Genomic DNA, 17,479 nt, shown 5'->3' with positions numbered 1-17,479 from the left:
ATCACTGGTTACATGGCAATAATAACTGGAAGCTAGTAAGCATGGTTGTCTCACATTTAAGCAGATTAGGCTTTAATGTCTGTAAGATAGCTCCTACTTTGCTTAAATCTTGAATTCCACAATAGGATACTTATTTTTTGGGTTTAAAATATTGTCCCTTTTGAAACATAGAGTTGAGTATAGGCATCAGCCCAGTGTCCCAATTCAGGAGCTATCAACTATTAATGGTATGACTTTGAGAAAAGCACTTAATATGTGGGTCTTATGCTGCATCCCTTCCCTCCAAATCCAATCTCTGTTCTTCCCCCACTCCCCAACCTGGTGTCTCAGGAGATTAACTTTATGAATTACATCAGTGAGCTAGCTTCCCATTAGATGTGACAGTTGGGAGGCACTAGCAGGAGACCCAGAAGACAGCAGGAGAATGAAGTTGAGGTATTTAGTCCTGCAAAGGAAAAACATTCTATTTCTCCTCTCAACACTCTATTCTCAATAGTTCTGGTCATCAAATGTGTGGAGAGGTTTTCCCACACCAAGCAATTCTCAGACACCAGTTGGGTGCCCTACAATTTACCTCAATTCTGACACTTTTTACCTGAAGGGAGCATCAGATCCCACAGGTTGAAGGCTGTCCTACAAGACTGCCCCCACTTCAGATGCCAATTGCAAGTCCAGGTTGTCCCCTGGCTATGAATTGAAAGTCCCTACAACCCCTCCCTAGGTTCAATCATTTGCTGGAACGGCTCACAGAACTGAGGACAACAGTTTACTCACTAGATTACCAATTTATCATAAAGGAATACAACTCAGGAACAGCTAGATGTAAGAGATGCATGGGGCAAGGTATATAGGAAGAGGTATGGAGCTTCCATGCCCTCTCCAGGCACACCACCTTCTTAGCATCTCCACATGTTCACCAATCTGGAAGCTCTCCAAACTCCATAGTTTATACAGCCTTCATGACATAGTCATGATTGATCAAATTATTGGTCTTTGGTGATTGAACTCAACCTCCATCCTCTCTACCCTCCCCAAAGGTTGAGGAATAAAGACTGAAAGTTCCAACCTTCTAATCACATGGTCAGTTCCCCTGGCGTCCAGCTCCCATCCTTAGGGGCTTTCCAAAAGTTGCCTCATTAATATAAACTGTGGTTGAAAGGGTCTTGTTATGAATAACAAATGTCACACTTATTGCTCTTATCACCTGGGAAGTTCCAAGGAATGGGGATGAAGATGACATACATATTTCTTATTATAAATCACAATATCACAATTCCTCTCTCCCTGTCTATGGGGTGGCCAAATTCTGGCAGCATCTCTCAGCTAGAGGTCAAGCTCCTTTGAGGCAGTGTTCCTTACCCTGTTCTTTCTCGGTCCCTCTTCTTCTTCCTCTCCCTCCCCCCAATCACCACCTCCCTCGCTTTGTCTATCTCACTGGGTTTATAAATGCTCCCTTCCCAGCCCCCTCAGGCTTTATGTTAAGGAAAGCACCACTCTCCTAGTTCTGATGACTTCCCTACACCCTCCCCACATATTTGCAAATAATTCCCCCAATTGCTCAATCACGCCTTCTGTTTCCTCTGGAGACCCTGACCGATAAAGAGTTCCTGATTCTTCGTTGTCAGAAAAAAGTCCACCCATCCAGCCTAATCCCAGATCAGGCAAGATAATCAGCCAAGCGCAGTCTCAGTCAGGACCAGTGACAAAAAGAGAAAGCACGCTGAGCATTTCAAAGAGAAGGGATTTGTAGAAGGAATTGGTGACACCACAGCAGAACATTGAAAGAGCAAAAAGAGGATATTTAGTAACTCAAGTTATCAGTAACTGCAGGGCTGGTAGAACCAGCAGAGGAGGTGGTGTTTCTAGGAACCGGGTGTTCCAACGGGGAGCCTCTGCATGGTTAATGCTCAGTTCCCTAAAGGGGGCACTGTGGGACTGGTGCTAACATCCGGCTTCCTGGTTGGTGCGGAGTCTGGCTAATGCTGTCCCCTCCTCAGAGGGATGGTAACAAGAATACAAACAGGAAGGAGTTTCCCTCAACCCTCACCTTCTTTTACTCTCCCAAATTTGCCTCCCATGGGCAGAATCTAACACAAAGCCTGCTGGCATAAGCACCTTAAGACCTGAGCCTGAAATTTCCCAGCCCAACATCAACAATCAGAGTATGAAATGTGGAGCTTAAGACAGAAGACACCAGGTAAATAACCAATACCTATGGGCACCATAAAAACATTCTGTACTGTAGTTATTATTGTTACCCATAACTGAGAAAATTTAAATAGATAGCCATGCCTCAGAATGAATTTTTCCCAGTTCTTCTCCCCAGAGCAGGTTTAATAAAAGCTATGATATTTCAGGCCATGATTTCCGAGCTTACCAAGGTTTTAAATGCTCTATCTACCCTGTGCTTCCCCCCAAACATCAAAATGCCCCATAAATTACAACCAAATCTCCCAGACTCCTTTTATAACTAGAGCAGCAGTACATAAATTCTTTTCTCACACCATAAATGCCAATGATGGTCTCAGAAAAGATGAGTGCCACCAAGCCTCCGCAATGCCTAGAGCATGGTGATGTCTTGGGGGAAGCACAGGGTAGATTGACCAAGGCCAGCCAAAACATGGTCACCAGCTAGTATGCTCCCCCTCCGACTCCCTCAAGAGCTGACGGCCAGGAGTTCTCCCAACACACCACCTCCACATGTTGACAAGTAAAGCCCTTGGCCCAGCACCCCCAAAGCTGGAGACCTATAAAAATTTCATTTCTGCAGGTATCAAACTCCTGCATTAGTGTAATGGTTTTTCAGCTATTTTTATCAATGTATGCTTTTCTGTTTTATTTTTATGAACACACTCTGACATAGAACCCCAAATATAAATAAAATAGATACAGCTGGTTCTGCATTCGTTGAAATGGGAGGCCCCAGAAACTGGCCTGTTGTAGCTGTTGCCCCCACACCTTCCCCTAGATTTTCCCGGGTCTCTGAGGAGCCCCGTTTGAGTGCTCTAGAACCATAGCAGTCTTGGTAAAGTTTAGTAACATTTGACATTCTTTTTTTTTTTTTTTTTTTGAGAGAGACAATGAGATAAAGAGAGAGAGCACGAGAGGGGAGAGGGTCAGAGGGAGAAGCAGACTCCCCGCCGAGCAGGGAGCCCGATGCGGGACTCGATCCCGGGACTCCAGGACCATGACCCGAGCCGAAGGCAGTCGCTTAACCAACTGAGCTACCCAGGCGCCCGAACATTTGACATTCTTTAACATAGCTATAAAAGTAGCTTATGTGTATAAATGTTCTCAATATTCACAGTATCAGAGGCTCTCTTCTCACCACATTTATACTATAATCCTACATAGAAATTCTTCCAGTTTCCCCTAAGATACCCTCATCTTGTCACACACAAAACCCTAAAACCCCACCACACAACACATGTGTTGACATCACAGCTTTCCCAAAGATCTCCAGACTCAAGTAAAATGGCAAAAAAAAAAAATAATAGTAATAAACGTTGTATTTGGGGAATGTATTTGTGACACAGCCTCGCCAGCTTCAGGAGAGTTCAGGGGCTGTTCTGCTCCTTAGTTTTCTGCAGCCAACAGGGAACATGGTGAAGAGAACAATGCTGGATGACACATCAGCCCACTTGGACTATATGGTGTTGGTATTCTGCTTGAGGTAGTCCATGTATTTCTTCTGGAATGTGCTGCTGTACAAAACCCATGATGGGATCAGCCTCAGGAAGCTCCGCTTAAATAGACAAAAACATGAGTGTTTGGGGAAGAAAGAAGAGCAAGCAAGTTAGAAGGAAACAGCTCAGTGTATAATCATCATCTTTAAAAATATTTTTCTGACTGCTGAAAGTCAGTCTCAAAATCTTTTAAGTGCATGCTAAAATGTAAAGGTCTTATGACACTTTCTCAGTAAACAAGGTTTTCTCAGAAACCAAAACAGTCACTTGTAGAATCAGCCCCAAGGAAGTTCTAAATTAAGAGAACTGTGCCCCGAGTAACACCCTACCCCCCTTTCTCCTTCTCTTAGCAAGCACTTCCTCTTCCTACTGTTCAATCTCCCAGTGTCTTCATGTTCTTTTTACCAAGGTTCTACTAAAATGAGATTCCAGAAAACAACCAGAAATGCTTTTACCACCTGGCACAATGCCTGAGGCATAGTAGGCACTAAGCAAATACACAAATGCATCGATGAGTTCATGAACAAAAGTCAGACACAGCAAAGTATAAATCACTAACATTGAACATTTGCTTGGAAAAGTGGCAGGGGGGGCATGGAGGGGGGCTTCAAGTCAAGGCATGAATGCTTAGTTGGATGCACATCAGGCAGTAGGCACAGGCATTGGAAGAACTTTTGCCCTCAAATCATACCCATGTCCTGTAAGACAAGTCCGGAACCCAGAAGCAGTCATTCTGCCCACAGTGTAATCCTGTGCATCCAACATTCCTCAACCTACCTACTCCCCACCGAACAACAGGATTTCAACCAGAGGAAAATGTGAGCTTTTCAGGGAGTGTTCCTATTCTTCAGACAGCTCAGATTCTCAGACTTTTGCACTCACTGAGATATTTCAAAGCAGGGGACCGAAGATGGCTTCTGGGGAAACAAAATAGAACCCTTCATCCACTAGCCAAGTCAATGAGTGAATGCAAATTTTTCCTTAGGAACTTCATTTTTCTCTTTAGAGCTTTTTAATGTCACAGCAAAATCAAGCCCTTTCATTAGCTTTGCCTTAAACTAAATGCTTTGGCTTAGTGAAGTCAGCCAAATTAAAGTTCCAGGTCCCTAGAAAATGTTCTAAAAGTCTCTGCTTCTGCCTCCATTGTTGTCTACCTCCTCCCAACCTAGAAGGATGGTTTAGAAGAAACAAGGGAAAGCATGGCATTGGATAAAGGTGGACTTAAACCCCAGTTTCACCATTACCAGCCAAGTGGCCTTGGACATCTGATCTAGCTCTGAATTTCAGTTTCCAACTGTAAAACAGGAATCAAATGATCTGTCTTACAAGATGATTAGGAGAATTAAGTGAAGTAACCCCCCTGTACCACATGGACTCTACATTAGAGGCTCTATTCCAGCCCTAGTTCCTGCCCTAAAACTCCTTGGGAGTGAAGAGCATGTGGTCTTTACCTTGCCTTTTTCTAATAGAAGGTTCGCTTATTTACCAGTCAATTCTACTTGATTGCTCAAACTTTAGAGTCAATGATTTTTCTAAATTCCAGCAAACACCAAATTGGCCTTAAGGGCTTTAATGATTTATATATTCTCCTTTATCTTCTCTTTTGCTTCAACAGGCACAAAGACTCTTTTGCCTAGTCTGTTCTTGGCATTTATTTGCCAGAAGAGATTTGATTTTTTACACAAGAAATCAAAAGAGAAAAACCCCCAAAAAATGTTTTTGCAACTTTTGACATCTAGAATTGCATTGTGTAGCAAGACGATAACATTGCAAGCCAGGCTATGGTCTCAAGACTGATGCTGATGGGTTCCATATAAGACATCAACATCCCAAAGGATGTGTATCCTTCTGTATGTGGGCCTAGGCTGGGTGGAGGGCTGGGGGACCAGGGGATTCAGGTGAAGAATATGAACATGTGATAAATAAGTAAGGGGGGCACTGAGGGCAAAGGAGGAGATATTGCCCCCATCCTTCGGGAGTGCAACCACAGAACACTATCTCAGCATGGCAAGAGAGGTGCTGACATTCGGTTTTCCAGCATCAGTCAAGTCCATGTCGGTGCTGATACAGAAGTGAGAGCCAAAGGGCCTTTATGAACCAAAGATCCAGATGGACCATAGGCCTATGACTGCATGGGGGGAGTAGCAGAGATTCAGGGCTCTGCAGTGCTCAGTAGGTGGGAGTTCACTGGCCAAGCCGAAAGGGTCATTGCTCCCCAGAACCATAAATCAGCAAGGTGCACAACCACCAGGTAGATATGGGACAAAGCCACACACACTTAAGGACCAGCAGGAGATCATGAAGATTCTTCTCCCTGATATCATCTTAGTGAGAGAGGCAGGAGAAAAGGATGCTCCCAGAAAGACTGAATTCTTCAAATAATTAACAGAGAGCAAATTTCCTAAATATCCAGTTTAGGTTACTAGATCAAACTAAATTTAAACTCATTGGACATTCCATTAATTTGTTCTCCTGCCATGCAGCAAGTAGTAATCTGGAGAAAGACCAGATCAGCAATAGGCAAAATCAAGATCTTATATTCTTTCTGTATGTCCACTTTGTAGTGTGTGTTAAATTGGTTATTCTGCACATTGTTGAGGCTCTACAGTGGAAGTTGCAAATGATCCTTTAAGACAATTCAATATCTCTTCTAGAGTCTCCAGAAGTCCCAGCGGGTAACAGAATGCTTGGGAAGATATAGTGTATTCCTTCTAGCACCTAAGAGAAAAAGAGAGTAGGGAAAAACCTAATTCCCATGACAGAAAAGCACATGAGGCAGAGGAGAAAGTTGACATATGAAGGGAAAGTAAAGATCTGCCTAAAATTTTTTGGTGACACTGGAAACAGAACCACCCTGGCACTATGTGTTCAGTATCAGTGTGCAAAAGTTAAGTTTACCTTTGTTTCATGTTTGTGTTTGCTTCTAAAAGCAGCCCAGGGATGGTAAGAACTCCTCATACCATATGCCACTGACTGAATCTTACTTCCAGTTTCAACGGAGTCCATGTTGTGCTAGAACCAACTTGTACTTGCTCTCAAGAGCCAATTATACACATTACTAAATTCAGGGGCAGTGACAACACAATGGGAGCTTTAAATCAGCCATGGGGCGGGGGGGTTATTTAAACCATGGTAATCAGCAAACCCTACAAACCGAAGTGTTTGGGGTTTTTTCCTGGATAGGCAGATATTAAAACATTTCTTAACACAGGGAGCCAGAGAAGACAGCAGCACCCAGTCCCACCCAGGGATGATCCCTGTGTCTTGGTCTGCCCTCCCCGAGAGCTCAGGAAGCCACCTTACTTTCTGAGGAAAGAGGTGAGGGTATTTACCAATGTGGGGGTTATCTCTGGGCTGAGCCCCCAGGCCCCCAGCCTCCCGCCTTTGCCACATATGCTCTTTCACACGGCTGTGTGACAACTTAGCAGCATGGCCTCTGGCAGCATGATCCTTGCCGTGAGAGGACAGGGTTGGTTGTTCCAATAGCAAAGAAGAACTCTGCTGGGACTGCCCACACACCTGCCTCCGGAGCTTTGAGAAAGAAATTGTCAGTTACCAAGAGTTCGTGGGTGAGGCAACCACAGGTTTCATCTCCAATCGTGATGTAATTCAGTGATTCCTTAACAAAGTCATCGGCGGTCTTGGTTACCATGTTGGTGTGTAGATACTTCGTCATTGGGGTGGAAACAGCATATGGGGTCAGCACCTACAATGGGGAATAAAGGCCATAACACGGGAGCAATCTGCCCGCCCCTGAGAAGTGAACCCCTATTCTAGCCCTCCCTTCATTTGCCAACTTGTAAGAAGTTGGCATTCTTCTGTAAGAAGCCTCAGGATCTCCCCTGATGATGGAGCACTGGAAAGGCATAGAGCTGGCACAGAACTGTGACTCAGAAAAACTGGTTTCTTGTTTAACTTTATCACTAACTCAAGCTGAGGCCTTAGCCACACAACGTCACCTGGTTCAAATGTACACAAGGTGACTGAGGACATGAATTATCTCTTAGAACATGGTGGCTGGACCAGCAATAAAAACACAGGACAGTTAAATTTGAAAGCCAGAAAAACAAGAAAAAAAATTTCAGTATAGTATGTCCCAAGTATTGCATGGGGTATACTTATACTAAAAAAAATAAAAGTTATTATCTGAAATTCAAATTGAACTGGATGTCCTGTATTTTATGTGGCACCCTTATGCAAGAGGCTTATTTCTAACACATATGGCCAAAGTTGGAGCAATTTAAAGTTCTTTGGATTCCCACTTTCACACTTCAGTTACAAGCCAGGAGTGACACATGCCTGATCATCTTTCCTGTCGTGATAAGAAAAATAAATAACCACACACTGTGGCCTGCAAAGCCGACACCATCAGTATGTACAGCAATCATTTTAAAGATTTAACTGTGAGTGTGCCTTTTTCATTTCTAATAGTAGGTTATAAAACTTCTTCCCAAACAATGACAAAAATTCTGCAAATTGTTTATTCCAGGTTCCAGAAAGCACTTAACTCTTAACTATGTTGCTGAACCAAGCCCACGCCTGTCCCTGACACCTCAAGACTACAGATGGCTGTGACAACCCAGTTCTGTTGACAGCTGGGATAGGGTCATCTCGATGGTTCTGCCATGGCTGGTGAAAGAGGAAGCCAAGGACCTCTTCCCCAGCTGCTCAAGAACCACAGTGTGGGGATCTTTGTGGCCCATCACAGATGAACAGCTCCCAAAGTACCCCCAGCCCCCGCTCCCTGCCTCATTTTGTTTCTTCTCCACAATTCCTCCCACCTAAGCCTGTCTCCTGTACCTGGGTCAGAGAGTCAAGGGTGGTTAGACAAGACCCCAGTTTCTGTCTTGATGCAGTGCTCACTCACAGCACCGCCTCCTGCAGGGCATGCATGAGGCAGCAGCAGGCCGAACTAGGGTGGCTCAGTTGCCACTGTGAGGGTCACGGGAACTCCCATGGTGTCATCCAGACCCCCCCCCCCCCTGGCCGTGCATGCACAGCTGGTCCTGCATGGGGCAGTGGCCCCAGCCCCATGGGGCACTGCCGTTCCTCATCCCAAGGACCCAGAGCTGTTGACCTCACCTGGATAATGATTCCTTTCCTTTTATATTCGGCTTGCAGTGCCTTGGAAAACATGCACACAAAAGCCTGGAGCAAGGAGGAGAAAACACCTATGGGGAGAGCTTGCTTTGTCATGGAGGCACCTTTTTCAGATTTCAAAGGGCACTGAAGGGAGCCTACTTGCTTGCCCTTAAAATGCAGCAGTTTGTCTGATGGGAGTTAGGACTTTGTTTCTTGGCCTGGAAAAAGCCCCCTCAATGAGCAAGAACATACATTTTGGGATAAATACATGCCGAGGGCCACTGCATATGGATGACCCTACCCAGGGAGAGCTCTCCCTTGTCTCTCTGCCTGGGAACACCCCCACCCCCAAGGGTTTGTTTTTAGGACTAGGGCATGGGGACACCTGGCCAGGCCCCCAGGACAGAAGAAAGTTCCAGTGTTACTTGCTGGCAGCAAGAGAACAGGGCTCCAGGCAAGGAGGTGAGTGGGGCCCAGAGTCCCATGGGGGCTGCGCTTATCCTGCTGCAGGGCTCCATCCGCCCCGGGGCCATGGCTTTTTCTAATTTGTACCCAGACATCTGCTGGCCAGCCCTGTACATAGAATCCCCCTGGACACTTTTCCTCCAGGCCAATACATCCATCAGCTTGCCAGATGATCTGAAGTCTAGAGGAAAATGCCAACTGGGAGAAACAAGATGAAGGAGAAGGAAGCTTGGGCTCCATGCTATCACTCACCTTGGAGGCCGAATACATGGAGTAGAGAGGCCAGGGAAAGAGGGCCACCCCAGAAGAAATGTTCAAGATAAGGCCTTTCTGCCTAAAACACAAAGAAATAGAGTTCTGAATAGTTTGCTGCCTGATGACCCACACCCTGAAAGGAAAGAAAGCGAAGGGACTCCTGTGACTTTCACTGGGAAATTCCATCCTCTCTAGACTTCCATGTGCATGGCGAGTTCTGCTCCCAGAACAGTGAGTGGTGCATCCCCACGGCCTGGATCACAACACCAAAGAGTGGTGCCACCCAGCAGACAGTTGACATCAAGGGCTGGTGACTGGAAACAGGGGTTCTGCTACAACAAAGATCCCCCAGCAAAATGCCAAGGACCAACTCAGCTCAACCAGTCTTATCAAGGGGGAAGGAACCCTTCTTTCTCAAATGTGACCCCACGAGCTCAAGGTCCCTTTTAACCCCTAAAGAGGACCCACACCAGGACAGATGTCAAATGCAGAATCCTGTCTTGAGTGGAATTTGACAGTCCATCATCTGCTCACACAGGAACCCACACACGAGTCTCCAGGGTCCTTACTTAATCTTTTTGAAATTGGGTAATTTTAATCCTTCTCAAATAGATGGGTTCAATCCAGGAAAAACCAAGGAACTGCAAATTAGACTATAAGGCCAAGCCCCTCTTCCCCTACGGAAGATAAAACTATCAACCATTTGCATTTAATGAATACCATGTGAGAAAAGCCAGTTCTCTAAGGGCTGTTGTAATAGGATAATAAAACCATGGACTAAATAGAAACACCGAGAGGTGGTGATTTTTACCACTAAGTTTGGGTAATAGCAAGAGACGGCCTTGATCTCAGGCCAACCTCTGAAGTTTCTTTTATGTTCAACATGAGTTAATATTTTTAATATAATGTGTGCTGAAATGGCTGTTCTCTTCCTCCAGTAGATGCTACACTTGACTTTCAAATATGCTTATCTGTTTGCAAAGCTGGCCTGGTCCAGAATGTTACATTTTCTTCTGCAATCTCCATGTCCTTCATCACAGTTTTACCATTGGTTAAAGCTGCAGCCAGATGAACCCTATCTGCCCACCACCTTCACCCCACCCCAAGTCCCCAGGTCAGCTAACTGCCAGGCCAGGGAGGCCATGCCGTTCTGTGCTTTTTCCAAAAAAAAAAAAAAAAAAAGACCTTGGGGCGCCTGGATGGCTCAATCATTAAGTGTCTGCCTTCGGCTCAGGTCATGATCCCAGGGTCCTGGGATCGAGCCCTGCATCTGGCTCCCTGCTTCTCCCTCTCCCTCTCCCCCTGCTTGTGTTCCCTCTCTCACTGTGTCTATTTCTGTCAAATAAATAAATAAATAAAATCTTTAAAAACAAAGACCTTACCTTGATTCCATCTGTTTCAGAATTAGCTGTGTCATCTATAAGAGAAGGGATAAAGTTAAGCCCTCTTGACAAAGGAGTGGAGTATCCCGGGGGTGGGGGCTTAAGGAAGCAGGTGCTGGAGGAAGCCAGAAAATGAGCTTAATCTCTCAGGTGGCCTTGAAAATCTGCTGGCACTCGTTGGAGGTAATTCTGGCAACACTAGAGTCTGACTAAAACCCACAGAAGGCAACCTAGATGAAGAGCAAATGGTTAGAGGTCTCTGATTTCTTCCCCATAAAGCTAAAGTCTTCCTGGAAAATGTAGGCAGTGAAAAACTATGGAAATTGGCTTCTGGCCATGAGATCAACACTGAGGTTCCCCAGATACTCGTCATTCTGGCATAAGTAGGTTGGCCATCATACAGGCTTAAGTAGGTTGGCCATCATAAACCTCACTCATGAGTTAGAAGTGAGGGGACCTCAGGAAACCTAACCAGTGTCCATGAACAATTCACATACAAGGCACAAGCTAGAGGACATCTCAATCCAACAGCAGCCACATAAGCACCTTGCAGGTGGTCTCTGAAATAGCTCCATAGGTGGACCATGTCTGTCTGTCCATTGGAATTACAGCAGTGTTGAGAAGTCCTTTCCCTGTCCCAACTTGCTGGCCCTGGAAGAGGTCTTCCTGACCAGTTCTGGAACTTAAATAGCCCATTAAAAGAGCTTTTCACTTCATAATTACAAGGCACCCCTTTTAAGAATTAAGGAAGAGGCAAACCAACAGGCTGAAATGTTCTCAAAAGTACAATTGAGTGGCATCAGAAGCAGGGGCAGGTTTGAGGAGAAAGGATCCAAACACATGGAGAAGGGCAGAGAAATAAAGGAGACTGAAGACCGGAAGACAAATTTCACCTATTTTTCCCTGTTGTCTGGGGGCCCTGCAGGAGCTTCTAGGAGGCTCTGTCCCCACCATAGGGCACGCCCTTAAGCCCAACCCTGGGGACGTCCAGATACTGTTTCCACTGTCCTGGGGCAGCAGTGGGGGGTGTAGTGGCAGTAGACTACCTCCTGAAATGCTGGGTTTGGAGGGAGGTGGGAGAGGCACGAGGACTAGGTCATGCCCTTAGCTTCCCCTGGGCTCTGCCCACCTCATGAAGGGCACCACAGGGGCACTGTTGGACAGCACCAGCATTTCCTCAAAGCCTCCCAACTGAATCCCCTATTCTTACGGGTCGAATGATCCCAACAGAGAGACAACATTGGACTTTGTGGGTCTCTCTGTATCAAAGCTCCCGAAATTTAGTCTCTTACCCGAACTTCCCTTTGCCCACAAACTCATTCCTGCATCTCTGCCCTTGACAGAGAACTCTACTATTTCCAGATGGCTCCTTTGGGGTAACTAGGTGATGCTAGTCATGCTTCCAACCAGTGTGGCCAACTGAGGCATGGCGTACTTAGAAAGCGAATCTTCAATTAGTTTTCCTCCCTATTTGAGGAAATTAGTGTCTATCAATATATATAAAAATTTTTTTTTTAGCAAATCAAAGCAATTCTCTGCTAAAGGAGTCAGAGGGTTGTCAAATACATTCGGAAAACCCTGTGAGCAAATGGACCAAGCCTGAAAGATCAATGTGTAAAATAACATGAAAGATTTTAGTGGTAAGGCAGCAGACAACAGTTGGACATATAAAACTTACAATTACATCAGCTGGGGTTTGAAAAACTATTGATTGCTCAGCATAAAAAGAATGTATGTACCAATAAAAACTGAGCAGGAAACTATAAAATACCAGTATGCTTACAGAAGAACAACCAACAATCAACTCAGCTTATCCACCTAAAAATAATTTTACATGGTTTGTTCAGCATCCATCTCCCTCCTTATGTTAAGGAGGTTTCCTTTGGGAAACCAGCCCTCCTCTGCCAGGCCATGCTGTAAAGATGAGACCTGCTGCTCCCTAACTGGGATCCCTCCACCATTCACTGCTGTGAATCAGAGTGGTCACAAGGACTGCCATGCACAGTTGTGAATTTTGTAGACTGAGCAAGGAGTCCAGTTGTGGGGGTGACTGTAAGCCGAAAGCCAAGGGTTCACTCACAGGCAGTTAGAACAGCTCTCCCCATTCAAAGGAAAGGGAAATATTGTGTTCACCCAAAAGCATCATCTATCCACTCTTAGGCAGCACCTTTTTCTAAATTGTCTGCCCAGAGGGGGGTGCCATTTTCTTATTCATTCAAAGGCACAATATAGGACCACATTGTGATAATCATGCCTATAAATGCTGATGCAGTTGACTCTAATCAAAGAACCTGAGTGCAAAATGGCACCTGACACATCCCTTAATCCAACACTCTTTCAATAGCAGATGAAGAATCTGAAGGTCAAGGGAGTTAAACAACAACACTGCCCAACTAACTAGTAGTTGAGATCAGAATACATACAAACTTGAGTTTCACTTCAACAAATATTTATTGAACATCAAAAGTCCAGAAAATCCAACCCAGACCTTCTGTCATTTTTCCAAACCGACTGAACTTTCCACTGTTAACAAAGACTAAAACTAGAGGAAGGTACTATTTTTTTTAAGTCGCCCTAGAATCCTGAATAAGTTTCCATGTCATCAGACCTAATATGTTCTGACATGTGACAAAACTGGGTGCAAAAATAAGATTCAGATACTCTGGAGAATACATTCATCACTGTATTTTCTTGATGAAAACAGAATAAGACAATTAAAGACCACTACATGGCTTCTCAATCAAGTGCAGTTCAAAGTCTTTGACATTGGCAATTCTCCCGAATTGCCAGATTTCAACAGCTACTACATTTTAACACATTTATCACATATATTGACTACATACCTTCACTACTGAGGTGATGTTACAATGGATGAGACTCTGTAATAAATAATCACAACCACAAATTAGCTGGAGGATTTGAGACATTCTCTTGAGAAGTAGTCTGTGCTAGAGAACCATAAAGTGGGCAACAGTGTGTGTCTGAGCAGTGCCCCTCGCTTGCACAGCCTGGAAATTAGGCTCCTAATTGATGGCCACCAAGCATGCACTGCAACTGGTAAACATCCGAGAGCTGCAATGATTCTATAAGAATGTGATCTTGAATAGAAGCTAATTAAGAATTCCCTTCAAAATTTAGGGATTTTCCTTCAAAACACAGTATTTCAAAGGGAGATGGTTAATTTCCATCTGGAGGAAGCGAGGTTGGCATATGTGGACCTAGAAGACAATAGCATAGAGAATAGAACGGTGAATGATAATATTAGGTAGAGGTTCTGGGCTACAAGGCGCCAGACAGAGAAACTACTGGAACCACCCAAGACAGAAAGGAAAAGAGGGACAGATAGAAGCAAGCACTAATGCAGACATAAATAGGGAAAGAAAAACAAGAACGGAGCCTGCTTAATGGAGAGACTCAGACTTGTGCCAGAACCAGGGAGTTAGATGGGGCTAGACGTGTGGTGAGGTGGGGATTTTGCAAGGTTGTGCTGCAGTGCCCAAGCTGGGTGGCATTATTTACCCATGCAGTTGACTTGGGGCTTAAATAGGACCACGGGAACACCAGGACAGCCTGTTTAGAATGGGAATAACTCCATGATTTCGAAAGTCAGGGCCTGGAGAAGAGTCAGCCAACAGTGCTTTCAAGGACTGTTAAATGCTTAACAAATGCACTCATGCCTCACAATGGGATCCATGGGTCCATCGAGCTCACTGCGCTTGCAACACCCCCACACACAGAGTTTCTATCACATGACCTTCCTCACGCTGAAAGCTGAAAGAAATCTTACGACTTGGGAAGACAGAGAGAGCCAAAGAACTGGCCTTCTCCCACTTATAACCACAGATGTACATTTATGAGCTGACACAAAGCCCCAAAAGATTAAAGCAGAACATGGAACCCCAAAAGAATGGGACAGTGGACATGTAAGTTCTGATGTGCAGAGAAGAAGGAAGATGTCTCTATTCCAGAAATGGTCATGAAAAGTTGTGCCCTCGCCTGTGTATCAAGTACTAAGGTAAAGAGAGAGGCCACACACATCCATGTGGAACACAGAATTTCAGCCTGACCGTCTCCCAGGTACCCCTTCCCAGGCCCTAGTGACTACCCAGCCAGGGGGCCCAGTCCGCAGTGAGAGGAGATCATCCACGGAAAGAGCCCAGGCCTACCTGGATTTCATCTGGTGTATCAAGGAAGTGGCTCGGGAGAAGGTTTGGAAGCATTCCGACATTGTTGACTGACAGAAGCAAAATAAAAAGATGTCAGAAGAGCCAGTAGCAAATGTTTATTAAAAGCCTAAACATGTTTACATTCAACCCCAGAAGTTCCTTTTCTTGGGAAGTTTTCCTAAGGAAACACGTACAGAAAAAATTTATAGACAAGGCTGTTCTTTGCAACATGATTTGATAACAGTGAGGAAATTGGAAGGGAAAACAGTTGTCCTATAATAGGGAGCACATCAGGTGGACCGCCGAGCAGCTGTACGGTGGAATGCGGCACACTTACTCAACGCTGTTGCTGCTTAGCAGTTTAAAGACACGGGGAAACATTTGTGGTGTGCCGTTTTTTTAAAAAATGTTACAAAACAGTATGTAAATTTCATCCCAGTTTTGAACATTTATGTCTATGTGTCTGGAAGGATATACACCAAAATGTTATCTGAGGCTGTTGAGATTTTAAGAAATTTGTAAATCTTTTATGTGCTCATGTATTCTTTTTGTTTTTTCTGCAATAATGTGGGTTTACATTTTTATTAGTAAAAAATACAATTATTTTTTAAAATTCAACAGGAAGTTTAGAAATCAAATCTTCCTTCCAAGTACAATAGAGATGCTGTGCTCTGTATGAGATCATAAAATATCTTATCACAGAAAAAATATTAAATATTATTATTATTATCTTGTTTCCTGAATACCAGAGTCAATTCTCAAAGAACCATGCTGACTCACTATTTCATGAATCAATCACAGCAATGTTTGTTTGCTAAACTAACTCTTTAGGATGGTGTTTCTGAGACTCCTCCTGTCTAATGTCAGTATCAGTAGGAAAAAATCCATTTTCACATTATAAATATGGTTGGGAAGGTTGAAATATCTTAGTTTCATGCATTCCAAAGCCATAAATAAATTTGCTAATCCAATATGCCTCTTGAAGAATTGAGCTGTAATATTCTGTTGAATGCTACGGCTTAAAAGACAGTCCAGACTTAAGTTCAAGTTTGCCGCAGAAAAATCAAGTGTCACTAAGATAATTACTTCACTGATGTCTTACAATCAGCTTTGCATTTTGCAATTTACTTACCTAAAATTCCAATTTCTAAGCCTTTAAGTTTTTCTCTAATATACTCATATATGTTGTCTTTGGTAAAATCTGCTTGTATAATCTTCACACTACTCCCCGTAGTGCACTCTGCATTGGAGACAACAGTTACTCTTGAGTGAACAGGAATCCAAATCCCTCCCTTGTTTATGGACTTCTCCAATGCTCCTGTAATGTGCTAAAAGATTTGTGAGTGATGGTTTCTGGTGTTTCTAAGAGTTATGACGGTGACAAGTGTATGCACCAAAATAAATTTAATGCAGTGGTTCTCCAAGTGGGGTCCACAGACCACAGCATCAGCAACACTGGGAACTTGTTAGAAACACAAATACTCAGGCTCCACCCCAGACCTACTGAGCCAGAAACCCTGAGACTAGAGCCCAGCAATCTGTTATTGCACGCACTCCCAGTGACCCTGCTCCATGCTCAAGTCTGAGACCCCTGGTCTACAGGCTGTAAGAGCATAAGGTGATGTTGCCTCTGCTCAGTGTCAGGTCCCCTTGGCTTACACAGAGCAATCCTTTGTGTTTGTCTAACACTGTAGCATTCACAAAGCATTTACATACACAATATCTTATTTTAATCCTCTCTACAACCTTGTAAAGTAGATATTATACCCATTTTCAAGAGGAGAAAACTGAGGCTCAGAGGGGCTAACTTGCCCAAAGACACCCACACTCTGTTCCCTCCACATCCATGCCGCTCCGCTGTTCCATGTGGACTTGACCTTGTGCGGGAGCTTTCGGCAGATATAAAAGCAACAAGTAGATTTCACCAAGTGCTGCCTGCTCAGATATGGGCTTAAACCCAATATTTCTGGGACAAGTGATCTTGAGGCTTAGTTTGGGGAGTGGGAGGTGCTTTCAGTCCAAAGATACTCCTTGCTTTTCAAGAGGATAATAAAAAGCACATCTTAACATTATGAGGGAGACACTGAAGAATGTCCTAGTCCTTGTCAGAGTACTTTTGATATCCAGACACAGAACAAAAGCAGAATTCATTAGTTGAAGGGCACTGAGCCTCCACTGGGCCTCCAGCCCCACACCTCCCACATCCTTCTCCTATCCCCAACTTCCCCCAGGGACACAGCACCCTTCCCTGGCAGCCTGTCCCAGTCCTCACAAGTCTTCATAACTGAAGACTCATTCCCTTGAGTTAAGGAGATGACAAATTACTAAATTAATAATTAATTATTAAAATAAATTGGGGCACCTGGGTGGCTCAGTCTTTAAGCGTCTGCCTTCGGCTCAGGTCATGGTCCCAGGGTCCTGGGATCGAGCCCCGCATCAGGCT

The 17,479-nt window shown here is 44.4% G+C and overlaps 1 protein-coding gene across 5 annotated transcripts in view; it reads right to left on the bottom strand.

The window, feature by feature from the left end:
* Window positions 1-3,199: 3,199 nt before the first annotated feature.
* The window catches only part of HSD17B3 (hydroxysteroid 17-beta dehydrogenase 3), a 46,893-nt gene continuing 32,613 nt past the window's right edge, over window positions 3,200-17,479 (bottom strand). Inside the window, exons 5-12 of one of the 5 annotated variants that reach the window (XM_027616338.2) lie at window positions 16,169-16,276; window positions 15,037-15,104; window positions 13,714-13,749; window positions 10,871-10,905; window positions 9,486-9,567; window positions 8,769-8,834; window positions 7,243-7,392; window positions 3,200-3,745 (exon numbers count right to left, since the gene is read on the bottom strand). In XM_027616338.2, the coding sequence (XP_027472139.1) occupies window positions 3,647-3,745; window positions 7,243-7,392; window positions 8,769-8,834; window positions 9,486-9,567; window positions 10,871-10,905; window positions 13,714-13,749; window positions 15,037-15,104; window positions 16,169-16,276 (644 nt within the window). In that variant the 3' untranslated portion in view covers window positions 3,200-3,646. Of the gene's footprint in view, window positions 3,746-4,508; window positions 4,604-7,242; window positions 7,393-8,768; window positions 8,835-9,485; window positions 9,568-10,870; window positions 10,906-13,713; window positions 13,750-15,036; window positions 15,105-16,168; window positions 16,277-17,479 lie in introns of those variants that run through there. The other 4 variants (XM_027616333.1, XM_027616335.1, XM_027616336.1 and 1 more) reach the window with 4 other exon arrangements.

The sequence above is a fragment of the Zalophus californianus genome, chromosome 13 (assembly GCF_009762305.2).
Source record: "Zalophus californianus isolate mZalCal1 chromosome 13, mZalCal1.pri.v2, whole genome shotgun sequence".
In the NCBI taxonomy this organism is placed as follows: Eukaryota; Metazoa; Chordata; class Mammalia; order Carnivora; family Otariidae; genus Zalophus; species Zalophus californianus.
This window is presented reverse-complemented; position numbering and strand designations above follow the sequence as displayed.